Source organism: Pogona vitticeps, chromosome 2 (genome assembly GCF_051106095.1).
Source record: "Pogona vitticeps strain Pit_001003342236 chromosome 2, PviZW2.1, whole genome shotgun sequence".
NCBI classification, from domain to species: Eukaryota; Metazoa; Chordata; class Lepidosauria; order Squamata; family Agamidae; genus Pogona; species Pogona vitticeps.
In genome coordinates this window covers 274,575,659-274,589,325 of record NC_135784.1, presented here as the reverse complement: position 1 = coordinate 274,589,325, position 13,667 = coordinate 274,575,659, and the positions used below count along the sequence as shown (strand labels likewise).

Below are 13,667 nucleotides of genomic sequence, written 5' to 3'. Positions count from 1 at the left end.
TAATCCTAATGGCTTTTGCTATAACAGAATTTGATCATAACCATTAGCATTTCTGTTGCTATGCACTGTCAAATTGTTTCTGACTTACAGCAACCTTATGAATTTATGACTTTGAAAAAGGCTTTTGATTAACAGTCCTGCTCCAGTGCTTGCAAACTAAACACAGTAGCTTTCTTTTTTTGATTCAGTTCATCTCGTGGTGGTGGTGGTGGTGGTGGTGGTAGTAGTAGTAGTAGGTCGGTGCTGTCAAGTCGAAATTGGATTTTCAAGATAACTGGGATATTTAAGGAGTAGTTTTACCAGTTCCACTCCCACAGTGAGTTTCCATGGCCAAGTGGGGATTCGAATCAAGATCTCCTGAGTCCTAGTCCATCGCTCTGTCCATTACAACACACTGGGTATAATATTAGTATTACAGACACATTTTAATACATTCTTCATCATTGCTCTTTTGAATGCATTTTGAAAAATATTTTTAAAATGTTTTTGAATGATTGCTGTAATGCCCTCCATTCACCTTTAGATTCCTAGATATATTATAACCCTTCATGAACTTCTGGCTCACACACCGCATGAACATGTGGAAAGAAAAAGCCTTGAGTTTGCTAAATCGAAGCTAGAAGAACTTTCAAGGTGAGACTCCGTTCACGTTCTATATCTGAATTCAGAATAAAAAATGCAGAATATATAACCAATGCATTATTTTGTTATTAAGAAAACATACGGTTCGGGTGTTTGCTAACACAGCAAAATTAAAAATATATTCTAAGGTGTCCCCAGAGAGTTACATTTGATTTTGAAAAGAACCATCAAAGGCCAGTATTACCTAGTTTAAGCATTTGTTATTATCATCATTATTTCTTGTTTCATCCAACTTGCAGTGACCCTAATCGTATCGAAAATATATCAGATATTTAAGAAGTAGTTTTACTATTATTTTACACTTCCCCCCTCATGAGCTTCCATGGCCAAGCAGAGATTTCAACCCAAGTCACCTGAGTCCTAGTCCATCACTCTGTTCACTACATCACATTAGATCTGTATAAACATAGGTGTGTGCCTGTTACTGATAGGAATTTCTTTCCTTGTTTTGAGCCTATTTTACATGAACACAGACTTTATGAGAAGCCAGTCTTTAGTAAGCCATTCAATAAAATGGATCCAAAATATCTTAAAGGTTAAAATCAACTATTGTATTATCCTGAAAATTTGAATTATTGTGCTTTTCGTTTGTTTGTTCGTTTCATGTCTAGACTGCTTTTCTCTTGGTGCTCAGAAATATGTTTTGCTAATACTGCCCAGGAAGATACACTTATTTGTTTGAAATAACAACAGAGAATTTTGTTTGCATTTGTTTTTGTTTTTGCTGAAATAGACTACCATGGATACTTTTCTGAAAAGAGTGCTTCTGCTTTTTAAGTACTAATAGGTCTTGTTTTGCATAAAGCTTTCATTAACTTTAACCCATTTCTTCAGATACATGACTCAATATATTTTCAAGCTGTGGGCTGCAGTCTGTAAACACCTCTGTCAAATAATACTTATCTGTCTTGGAGATGACATAAAAATTTAACTTGCTGTAACAGACTAATAATTCTGCTGCCTCAGTTCTTTATTTGCAGCATTGGTATCCTATACCTTTTCCAGCTGGGTGGACAGCTCAGTGAGTTAGGTATCTGGCTGTGGAGCCTGTGATTCTCCAATGTGCCTCTCAGGAAAGGATCTAACTTGTATAGCCTTGGGCAATCTATATGGTCCCAGAATGCCCCCATGCAAAGGCAATGGTTAACCTCTCTTGAATACTTTATCCCTAGAAAACCCTGAAAGCTTGCCATCAGTGAGAATTGACTTGATGACAAGCAATTATTAATACCTGTACCAGGCGCTCAGAGGGACATTACCCAGCAGAAATGGATACTCCATAGTCTTCTGGATGCCGTATGTAATATAGGCATCCTTCAGTCTCGAGAGACTATGGTAACATGCTCTGTATGGAGGACTTGGAACAGCATCTAGTGTGGCTGAGAAGGGCAATACGAGAGTGACAATCCCTTCCACACTGAGGACAAATACAGTCTGTCCCCTGTCCAGCTCCCTGATTTTGCTGGTTTCGGGACTGCCTCTTTGCCTTGGCCTGCTGAATAAGTGCTTCTTCAAACTGGGAGAGGCCATGATGCACCGCCTGCCCCCAGGCTGTATGTTCAGATTTCAAGGTTTCCCATCTGTTGAGGCCCATTCCTAAGGCCTTCAGATCCCACTTGCTGATATCCTTGTATCGCAGCTGTGGTCTCCCTCTGGGACGCTTTCCCTGCACTAATTCTCCATACAGGAGATATTTTGGAATCTGACCTCAGCCATTCTCACGACATGCCCGAGGCAACGTAGACATCTCTGTTTCAGTAATGTATACATGCTGAAAATTCCAGCTCGTTCTAGGACTGATCTATTTGGAACTTTGTCCTGCCATGTGATGCCAAAAATGCATCAGAAACGCATATGGAATGTGCACAAAGGGTCCAGGACTCACTGCAGTACTGGAGTGTACTCAGGACACAGGCTTTATAGATCTGGATCTTGGTATATGCCATCAGCTTCTTATTAAGCCATAATCTTGCTTTGAGTCTAGAGAATGTGGTAGCTGCTTTGCCAATGTATTTATCCAGCTCGACATCTAAAGAGGGGGTGTCAGAGATTGTTGAGCCAAAGTACAGAAAATCATGAACAACCTCCAATTCTTGTGTAGAGAAGAACTGGATGTCATAGAATCATAGAATAATTGAGCTGGAAGGGGCCTATAAGGCCACTAAGTCCAACAGCCTGTTCAATGCAGGAACACAAATCAAAGCAGATCTGACAGATAGTTGTCCAATTTTTTCTTAAATGCCTCCAGCGTTGGAGTGCTCACTACCTTCCAGGGTAATTGGTTCCATTGTCATATTGCTCTAACAGTTAAGATGTTTTTCTTGATATTCAGCCTAAATCTTTCTTCCTATAGCTTGAGCCCATTATTATATATCCTGCATTGGACATACCACTCTTGACGAACAGCCATACTGCTGGGGGCTGATGGGAATGAAGAGTCTACAGTTATTTGGAGGGGCACTCGTTTTATCTTAGAAAACAACTGGACAGACCCACCTCTGTAGTCAATCAAAAATTGTACTCATCCACACTGAACACTCCACCCAGTTTAACATGCCTCTCCATTTCAAGACCTTTGCTAGCATCAAGCACTATTACCTGTTCTTAGGGAAATGTGATGGGACATATTTGTTTATTCAGGATATTTATGCTAAAACCAATTTTATGTATGAGTTCCTATAAGTTCTCTTTCACAAAGGGAGTAACATTGCATCACAAGCTATTCAACAAGAAAATAGTACAAAACCTAGGAATAATAGGGGATAGCTGAGTTGTTAGTTGTTGTATTTATGCTCATCTTCCCTGCCTGTCTATTAACATCTATCTACTGAGACTATACTCCATGTGTTTGAACAAGTGGGCTGAAATCTACAAAAGCACGTGGTAGAAAAAATAGCCTTTAAGATGCCACAAGATTGTTGTTTTTGCTGTACAGAACCAACCATAGGAGATAAAATAATGCTAAACTAGTAAAGTGACTGTTCACCTTGCTGAACTACTTAGCAAATATGTTTAACTAGTGCCCAAAGTAAGGTCTCAAGCATATTTTTTTGCCTGAAAGAATATTCCAAAAGCAAGGCACAATAACTGAACAGATTCTCTGGTGACTGCTTAACTAACTTTAGATATTGCTGGAATTGGACGAAAAAGTTTCATCAAAGCTATAGGGTTCAGGGAAGCTATAGTTAACTACACACTTTCCAAGCAATGGCTGTGCTGAAGTCTTGTGGTGGTACCTTAAACACTAACAATGGAGTCTTATGGCATCTTAAACACTCACAAGTTTTATTTTGCGTCTGAAAAAGTACTGTGTGTACTACAGTTCATGAAATCCTACTCCAAATAAAATTTGCTAATCTTTAAGGTGCTATTAGACTTCTTGTTATTTTTGTGTTATTCATGCACAGCTAAAAATTAGTTTCTGGGAAATGAAAACTGCTTTTTCTCTCTCTGTTTTTCTGTTTTGCCATAGAGTGATGCATGATGAAGTGAGTGACACAGAAAACATACGGAAAAATCTTGCAATAGAAAGAATGATAGTTGAGGGGTGTGACATATTATTGGACACCAGCCAAACCTTTATACGGCAAGGTAAGTCCACTTTGTCTAATATATATTTATAACTCCTGTTGCTTAGCATAGTAAATCTCCCCAGAATAGGCCCTTGAATCAAATCCTTCACAAGTTCCATTGATTCAAATGGGCCTACTCTAACTGTAGCTTACTTTAGCATAATACATCGCAGTTAGAGTAGGCCCATTTGAACCAATCAAATGTATGGTGGGGTTGACTCATTAAATCCCCATTGATTCAATGGGCCTAGTGCAATTTACTATGCTAAGCAGTAGGATTTTGGCTGTAGAGTGTTAAGAACATGAAACTGAAAATAGCAGAATTAATGTTGGCATCATTGGGAAGGATAACTATGTAGGACGATATATAGTTAGCATCAGAAATCTGCACTTGTATGGATATGATTCGTAAACATTTGCCCTACAGTTTTGGGCTGCTCCTGAGCCCCACCTTTATGCTGTTTTTTTCCAGGAGAGATGAAAAACAGCAGCACTATAATAGTAAAGCATTCATTGAAAAGTAAGTTACGCAATAAGCGGACTGCCATCTTCAGCGGAGCAGAAAATATCTACAGCACCATGGAAAATAGGTCTATCTGGCCCATAGAAGTTGCAGTCCCAGATGATGCCAACATTCGGGCAAAAGCACAAGAAAAACGTGATGTACTTGAAGCTTTGTCAAATGCTGGAGAGATTGTGAGGAGTGAAAATAGCTGCCTGTTGTTCCCATTTTTAATTTGTACTTCAGAATCAGCTCAAAATGATAAAATTTGATTTTTACTTATCTATTTGATTTTGCCAGTTGAGTTTTTCAGTGTCAAGGCCAGCTGGAAATTTCTTTTCTTTTTTCTTTTTGAAGATGAGAATATAATACAAATATCTGGGTGTTTCAGTGCCTAGGAACTTGCCTTAGCTGTAACTACTATAAAGTCTTTGCTATGGTTTTTGTAGAAGCTCAGCAAATGTGCCAAAAAAATTACTTACTGGAAGACATCATGAATTTCTATTTCATGCTATTAGTGTACTCAGTTCATTGAGGACTAATCCTTATGTAATCAAAATTGTATCTTCTACACACAAAATGGGATTATGTCACCAGCCTCAGATATAGCAAAAGTTTTGAGATATTGTAAACATAAGCAAGTAAGAGAGAGAAAGAGATGTGGACAAAATGGAAAACTGTTGTTTGTCAGGAGAGAATAAATACCAAGCCGAAGTGGCTGGTCAGTTGGAATCTTGAACAAGAAAACTTATCACTGCCGTATGTGTGTTATCTGAATATAAATATTGCTTTGTGTAGTGTGGTTTCAAATAATAATAAGAAACTTAGAAATGCAAATACTTCTACCATCTGGAAACCTCCTTTGAGACATTACTGATGAATTTAAAGTCCACATAAAGAACAGATTTGTATTACTAAATTTAATTAACATGAAGTATTGTGGATTGAAACCAGATATATTATAAGGGAAGAATGCAAAAATATAATTCCTGTTGTAAAAAAGAAAAGAAAAACCTACATGGATGATGGAAGAAACAATTAAAATTGTAAGGGACATATGAGAAGCAAAAGTAAAAGGTGACAGAAGTAGGGTCACAACCGTGAATACAATTTTTCAACAACTGTCATGTAGAGACAAAGAGACTCTATTACAATAATGAGTGCAGAAAAAAAAAAGGAGAACAACAGAAAGGGAAAACAAGAGATCTCTTTCAGAAGATCCAAGAACTCAAAGAGAAATTTAAGCCTATATTAGGAATGCTGGAAGACCACACTATTTGACTAGGGCAAGTTAAAGAGAAAGTGGAAACAGTTTACTGAACACGTATACTGAAGAGATAAAATGAGGACAGAGTCCTTAGAAGAGAAACCTATGAAGAACATGCAGTTCTGGAAAGTGTAGTGAAAGCTGCTTTGAAAGCATTAGAAAGAAAGAAATCACAAAGGGTAGAAGGAATACTAATACAACTGTTTCAAGCCATAGAGAATGAGTCTGTTAAAATCCTAACAAGAATATGACCACAAATATGGAAAACAAAAGTAGCCACAGACTAGAAATGTTCAATATATGTTCTAACCCCAAAAAAGGAGATACAAAAAAGTGCAGTATCTACAGAAAAAGGTAGAGGTAAAGGTTCCCCTTGACAATTTTTGTCCAGTCGTGTTCGACTCTAGGGGGCGGTGCTCATCCCCGTTTCCAAGCCATAGAGCCAGTGTTTCTCCAAAGACAATCTCCCGTGGTCACATGGCCAGTGCGACTTAGACACGGAACACTGTTACCTTCCCACCGAAGTGGTCCCTATTGATCTACTCGCATTTACATGCTTTCGAACCACTAGGTTGGCAGGAGCTGGGACAAGCGACGGGAGCTCACTCCGTCGCGTGGATTCGATCTTACAACTGCTTGGTCTTCTGACCCTGCAGCACAGGCTTCTGCGGTTTAGCCCGCAGTGCCACCACGTCCCTTTTAGTATCTACAGAACCACTGCCTTAATCTCCCGTGCAAGCAAGGTGATGCTCAAGGTGTTGCAACTAATTTAAACTAATTTAAAGGTTTCTTATCAGGTGAGTTAGCTTTTATTTGTGTAGCTTTTGCTCCAGTGACATACAGTTTAGAAAGATGTACTGGCATGAAAATGCTATATATGTAGGCTGGTGCCTAGCTTTAGAACTTGTCAGCAGTGGCTTCTACAGAATAATGCATGGGGTGGTTGTGTAACCTGCCTGTGGCTTAAATAGGCGCTTGCTTTCTCATAAGTGTGCTTACGAATCAAGCCTTAATATGGCAATTTTGCTTTGTGTCCCAATATAGAAAACTGTAAATTAATAAACTATCATATGACAACATATTATTTAGTATATTTTTATTGAATGAATAAGTTTCAGCAAAAATGTGTATCTTTAGAGTTCTGGAACATGTTGAAAAGAATTCGGTACAAGTTTTCTTTTAAGGCACTTTAATAAAGTTCCAATTACAGTAGTTGGTATTCGTAAGATTGTTATTGGTTTGAATCTGTCCCAGTACTGTCCACTTCTAAAGAAAACAAAATTAACTTCATATAAAGGAATTTGCTTTCTAATAAGCTTACATCAGAACATAGCTGACCAATTTGATCCAAGGCATATTTATTTCAAGTCCCAGTGAGATCAGTAGATTTATCCCAAATATATGTATCCAGGAGTTCAGTTGTAAGATATATTACAGAGTGAAACCCTATTCAGATGTTCATAGTAAGTTTAAAATAAATATATGTGAAGGTAACATGCACTAGCTTTGCCCTCTCTATGCAGATAGAAATGGTCATAAAAAGATAGGCTTCACTGCATGTTGTGAACCCTGTTTTTTCAGTGTTCTGGAGAGTATGGAAAGTCTCCAGTTATTATTTATTTTTTATTTATCACACTTTTCTGCTGCCTTCCTCTTGGCAAAGAGACTCAAGGTATCTCACAGGTCATAAAAAAGTAAAAATAAAACAAGATTAAAACAAAAATTAAAACATGATAATGAACGCAGTAGTGTTTTTCACTAATTGGGTGGTGTAGAAATCCAATAGACAGATAGGCAGACAGAACTATTAAAATCCAGATTTAAAGATGTAAAAGCATTTAAAACCATATTGAGAAGAATATAATGGCATAAAGCATAGGGCATACTGTATTTGTCCCTGAAAGAATGGGGAGAGGGGCAGAGCGTAGCCTTACAGAGGAGGGCATTCTGTAATTTGGAGGCAGCCACGAAGAAGACCTTCTTTTGAGTCTTTGTCAGGGTGTCAGGACCAAAAGAAGGGCCTTCCTGGAAACCTGAGGAGGGTTATAGGAGTAAATATGGCCCACCAGATAGTCTCTCCTGTTTTGCTCATAGTGCTCCCACTTAATTATGAAGCTTACTTACAGTGGCTGGACAGATGTCTGTCTCTCCACTCAGTCTACCTGTGGTTTCATCACACAAGTGTTTTTGATGATAAATTGGGATAAACATAGAAACATAAGTTGGCACATACTGAGTCAGATCGTTGGTCAGTGCCCAGTATTGTCACAGTATTCGTAAAAACATACCTTTTAATCCTAAATGGAAATCAGCATAGTTATACAGTGACATGAAAGGACATTTTTCTACTAATTTCAGTCTGTTGGGTTTGATACAATAGCTGTGACCCTATTTCTGTGATCGAAATGCTGCAGTCTTTCCGACAGTCACATTTTAAATATTACACTAAAATTTACTAGAACAAATATACTTTGGATGGTCATCTGAACCTGTAATATGATGATTTACCAAAGAGGTACATGGTATTGAATATATCATAAGTTATAAATTGCAAAGAATTTCACTGACTTATTTATTAACCACTATTTCCTTTTGTAACCGCCAGGTACTCTTATTCAGGTCCCTTCAGTTGAGAGGGGGAAACTTAGTAAAGTGCGCCTAGGATCATTGTCTTTGAAAAAAGAAGGAGAAAGACAATGTTTTTTATTTACAAAACACTTTTTGATTTGCACAAGAAGCTCTGGAGGAAAGCTGCATCTACTTAAGGTACAGTATTTTCATAACTACTGGATCATAACTAGCATAGTAAAATGAAGAAGATAATGTTTTTAATTTTGGTGATTCCTAGTGCACAGCGGATTATTATTGTATGGTAGTATGACTTTAACAGAAAGATCCTGAGATATCACAGTAAATTGGAGACTAAGGTAATGCACAATGGTTGACTGGAAACATGCTCTCAGTACACAGAAGTAAGATGCACAAGAGAATTGTACTGAAGAGAATGTGCACCTTTCCAACTTAACTAAGCAGGATTTTTTTTTGGGGGGGGTAACTGGCCAAGGAATTCTGGGAGTTCCAGGCTCTGATGCTACTAATAGTACTATCCTGTGTTTGTCTACAAAGGAGTAATTCCCACCATGTTAAATGGGGATTACTCACAGGTGTTTGTATGTACTTTTGCAGCTTTACAATACGAATACTGCCATTTCTAATATAAATTTGCACTGCAAAATATTCCTACAGTTAGAATCATGCCTGGATTACAACTGTAATTTATTCAAATGTGAAAAAAGTTTTGTATTAATGTGTTTTACTCTTAGATTAAGACATATATTGTTAATTTTGTCAAAATATTACTCCTGCTGAGTTGCTGCCCTAGTATATCAGAATGTACCATGTCATTAATCCTTTTAATAAAATTTATTTCCTTTGTTGCATAGTTATACTAAGTAGAAAAATAATGGCATGCAGTTTGAAAAATTTGCTGTATTAATAATACGAGTCTTTGAAATTTTAACTTCCATAAGCATGCATAATTTTATGTGGGGTAGAGAGGGTGAAAGTGCTTTCTTAAAAAAAATTATGATTTATTTCCCTAGGCAGGAGGTGTCCTCTCATTAATAGAATGCACACTCATCGAGGAAACGGATATGAGTGATGATGATTGTAAGTTACATTAAACTTTTTAAATATAATTATAATGTTTACATAATTTAAAAATATTTGGTTATTTGCTCTATCTAATTTATATTTATGTATATTAATATAATCCTCAGAAAATGCCATTGGGTATAAATTCCAATAAAAGAAGCAGAAATTGTGTGGGGTTGTTGTATAATTTGTTACCGATTGACTTTTCTCTTGAAGAATTCCTTTTCTTTAGAAGAGGCTGAGCAACTTTATGGAGGGGAAAATATTCTCTACAGTGTTCCATGGCAGGTGATGCAAGGGTCTTGGCCAAACTTCCCAGTGACATCAGGTCCCTGAATAAAGTATCTGATGGCACTTCTCTCTCTTTCTCTCCCCCCCCCCCCCGCGTTTCAGCAGGGGACCCAGATTTGCTCTTCTCTGTTCCCTGGATTGTGAGAAGTGGAGGATGAGGGAAAGAAAGTGAGCAAGCACTTGAGAGTGCAGTTTAGGAACTGTCAACTTCCCTCCCACTTTCCCCTGTATGACCACCTTTGGTGGGTCTGGGAGTCAGTTTTCTGTCCCCAAGACTGTTTGGGGGCTACACTGACCACTTTAAAAAAACATACCCCCTCCAAAAGTCCAAACTGGAAATTGTTATCAGTCCACTTGGGTGTTTTGAGGCGATAAAGGGTACAGGGGAGATTGTGATTTATTAATTAGTGCCACTTCTTAAGGCTTTCAGGAACTGCAGTTTACCTTCTTTTGCTGGAGAAGGGGAGAGCAAGGGGGAGATATAAAAACATCCTTGAGAGCCACATATTGCTCCAGGACTGCATTTTGTCCCACCTCTGTTCTATCAGGAAATAAGGACGAGGGGTTGAGGCAGTGTTAACAGTGGTTGCCCAACAGACCATGTGGTTTGATAGGGAATCTCTGTGGACTGGATTAGACCCATGGACCAAAAGTTTGGACAATGCTTAATTGTATATGTCTTAATAGTTCATTAATTCAGCTATGTAAATAAGTAATCAGTTCGTCAACCAGCCCTGCTCTTCTTGCCCTAATGTTCCTGAGCATGCTGTTTAGTGCCCACATTTGCTAGCATGAAAGTGCCCACATTTGCTAGCATTTGAAAGGCAATGGTTACATAGCCATAATAGGCAAAATACAGTGATGGGAAAGTTACTTCTGCACTACAGTTTTCAAAATATCCCAGTCAGCATTGCTTTCCATGCTGGCTAGAGGATTCTTGAAACTGTACTCTAAAAATGTAACTTTTATGAGATATATTTTGCCATTCAGCTCTCTATTGGGAGACAATAGCTGCTTTTGTTATCAAGGAGAATAAGGATGATTAAAAGGTTTTAGATGCCATTGGCCTAGGGAGGACTCTATGCATGCTTCCAAATAGCAGCCTTTTGGTTTTGTACAATTTTTTGTGGATTATGGCTCAGATTCTGATTAATTTTCCCACTCCCACCCATCCTTTCCAACTGTGAAGCAAAAGGTTCTGGACAAGTTTTTGGACACCTTGACTTCAAGATTGTGGTGGAGCCAGCAGATGCACCTCCTTTTACAGTTGTCTTGTTAGCCCCTTCGCGGCAGGAAAAAGCAGCATGGACAAGCGACATTAGTCAGGTAACTAACCTTTCTTTATTTAATGCTCAATGAGTTTGTTTAATTGTAGTGGAGAATTTCACTGACTGTCTTCAGTCAAATGCCTTTACTCCAGTTTTCAATTGGAAAAAAATAAGAGACACTGCTGGTTGTCATCAAATGCTGCAGATATTGGGAAATTATTACATCATGTAAAATAATAGAGGGAACTAGTGGGGCGTAGCCCTGTAACTATAAGAGTAATGAATTCAGTTTTAATCTTATTATGTTCCCTTCCACTTATTAGGTTCCTGGACCTCATGTCTAGCTTATAATGTGATTTGTTCAGTAACACCTCTCTCTGGAACACCAGACTGCCCCTTTCTGAAAATTAACCCTGCAAGTTATGGAGAGTGGAAATTTGAGGCTGATACATAGGATTGAGGCTTGAATAGCACGTTAAGGGAAATGCTGTTATAATGTTTTGCTTCCTAGCCTGGATTTACATCAAAGTGTCATGACTAAACAATCAGAGTTGCAAAGGAAACTGGTGTTTACCTTCTAATGAAAGCTAATTTGCAACACATGGAGCTGAGAGACTCTGGTGCTAGTTTAAACTATTGACGTTTTACTTCTTAAATGAGCTTTGCTTCTGATTAGGTGTTACCATTCTGGATTGACCCAGAGAAAGAGTGACTGCCTTAGAACCTCTCAATCTGTGCTTCACACTAGTTACGTTGTAAATTGGCTACCCTTCCTGAGCTTGTTTTTATTTTACTGATTGTAGTGTATTTTTACTGGATTGCTGGACCAGCTGTGGGTTTGGAATAACCACAGGCAAAGTGGTCTGTGTGCCCCACCATACATATGGCTCTCCTTCAGGAAATAGGATAGAGCAAGCAGTGGCAGTACTGATGTTGCATAGAAGAACAGCATGTTGCTGTAGCCAATAAGACATCAATGTAATACCATCTGTGCCTCTGTCAGAGAAGCAGAGCTTAAAGAGCTTTGCTTTGCAGCTGCTCAATACTCCTTTCAGCAATAAAACAAAAAAGGAAGTTGGAAGGGCCAACTCAGTCTAATGCAGTTGTCTGTGTTGACCCTGATGGGACCTTTTAAATGCCCTCCTCCTCCCCACTTCGTGCAGAGAGAGAAACCCAAGGGGTTAGAGTAAACAAGGATGCCATTTGTATAATCCTTTCTTGATGGGATCCTTGACCCTGGAGTGAGACCATGTTGAGGGCATTGGGTAAAGATTAAAATGATGGTTCCATCTCTCCTTTCCTGCAGCTGTCCAACATTTCTATTAGTGTTTAATGATAGTAGGAGGGTAAAATTATAAGAGTTCCCCAAAACCAATGTACAGGCAGGCATCAGCAAGCCCTGTAGGAGTCAATCGGTTCTGGGATTTGCTTGCGCATCCTGTGTGCCTATATTGATGTCGGCATCCTAGCAAACAAATGCATTTGTTTTTAAAATTGTCTACTATTTATGGGGGAAGAGGACTACCTTAAATGCTTACTGTAAAAGACTACATTAATTGCTTTTCTATACCTGAATATAATATGTATTTGAAACAGTTTTTGCATACAGAATACACTACACTATGATGAGATGGTCAAATGTTCATGAGGTACTTAAAATACACCTAGGAACATTACAATAAATTGTGTGGTCTTAGTGACTTGATTCTGTAAACAGTGATTACTGAATCAGCCCTGCAGTTCAGTTTCTAGTATTTTCCATTTTTTTCTTTTTTTTTTCTGCGATGAAACTGTACCTAGACTAAACTTGATTGCTGGAACTGTAATGTTCTTTTTTAATTAACTTGTTGCAGTGTGTTGACAACATAAGGTGCAATGGTTTAATGACCATCGTATTTGAAGAAAACTCCAAAGTTACTGTGCCACATATGATCAAGTGAGTCTGATTGTCTTCTCATGTAGGCATAATGTAGATGTAGAAATCTTGCAGTTTTATTCTGATAAAGAACTAAATTATAAAATGAAATCTTGCAATTTCATTTGATTGAATAGCCTGTGTTTCACAGAGGAAAATGTAATACTAGCTCTGTGTTGGCATTGTCTGTTTCCCCACTCCACCCCCAAGTTTTACATACTGGTTTGAATACTGGTTTTGCTTCCAGAAACAACATGGAAGGAGTATGCACTGTTTCTGAATACAGAGTCTCTGAGGGTTTGGGAACTGTTGGGAGATACACTGCCTGCTGTAGAAGCACATTGGACTCTAGGAACAGCTGTACTGGCTTTTCTAGTCCAGCCTTTTGTTCACACAATGGAAATGAAGGGGACATGCAGCGTGTTTGTTTTGTACTTCAGGCGAGTGGCTTGTAACAGTCAAATTTTAAAAAGTAATGTAATGCAACTATTTTAGTTATTTGTGAGAAATCAGTAACTTAACAGTTTTTTGTTAATTGCAATGGTAACAGACTAGC

General features: G+C 38.2%; 1 protein-coding gene across 2 annotated transcripts in view; it reads left to right on the top strand.

The window, feature by feature from the left end:
• RASGRF2 (Ras protein specific guanine nucleotide releasing factor 2) overlaps nt 1-13,667 on the top strand; it is a 126,279-nt gene that overhangs the window by 66,892 nt on the left and 45,720 nt on the right. For both annotated transcript variants that reach the window (XM_020790294.3, XM_020790295.3), the window contains exons 8-13: nt 524-633; nt 4,115-4,233; nt 8,589-8,749; nt 9,586-9,652; nt 11,118-11,254; nt 13,050-13,132. In XM_020790294.3, coding sequence (XP_020645953.3) covers nt 524-633; nt 4,115-4,233; nt 8,589-8,749; nt 9,586-9,652; nt 11,118-11,254; nt 13,050-13,132 — 677 coding nt within the window. The remainder of the gene's footprint in view (nt 1-523; nt 634-4,114; nt 4,234-8,588; nt 8,750-9,585; nt 9,653-11,117; nt 11,255-13,049; nt 13,133-13,667) is intronic.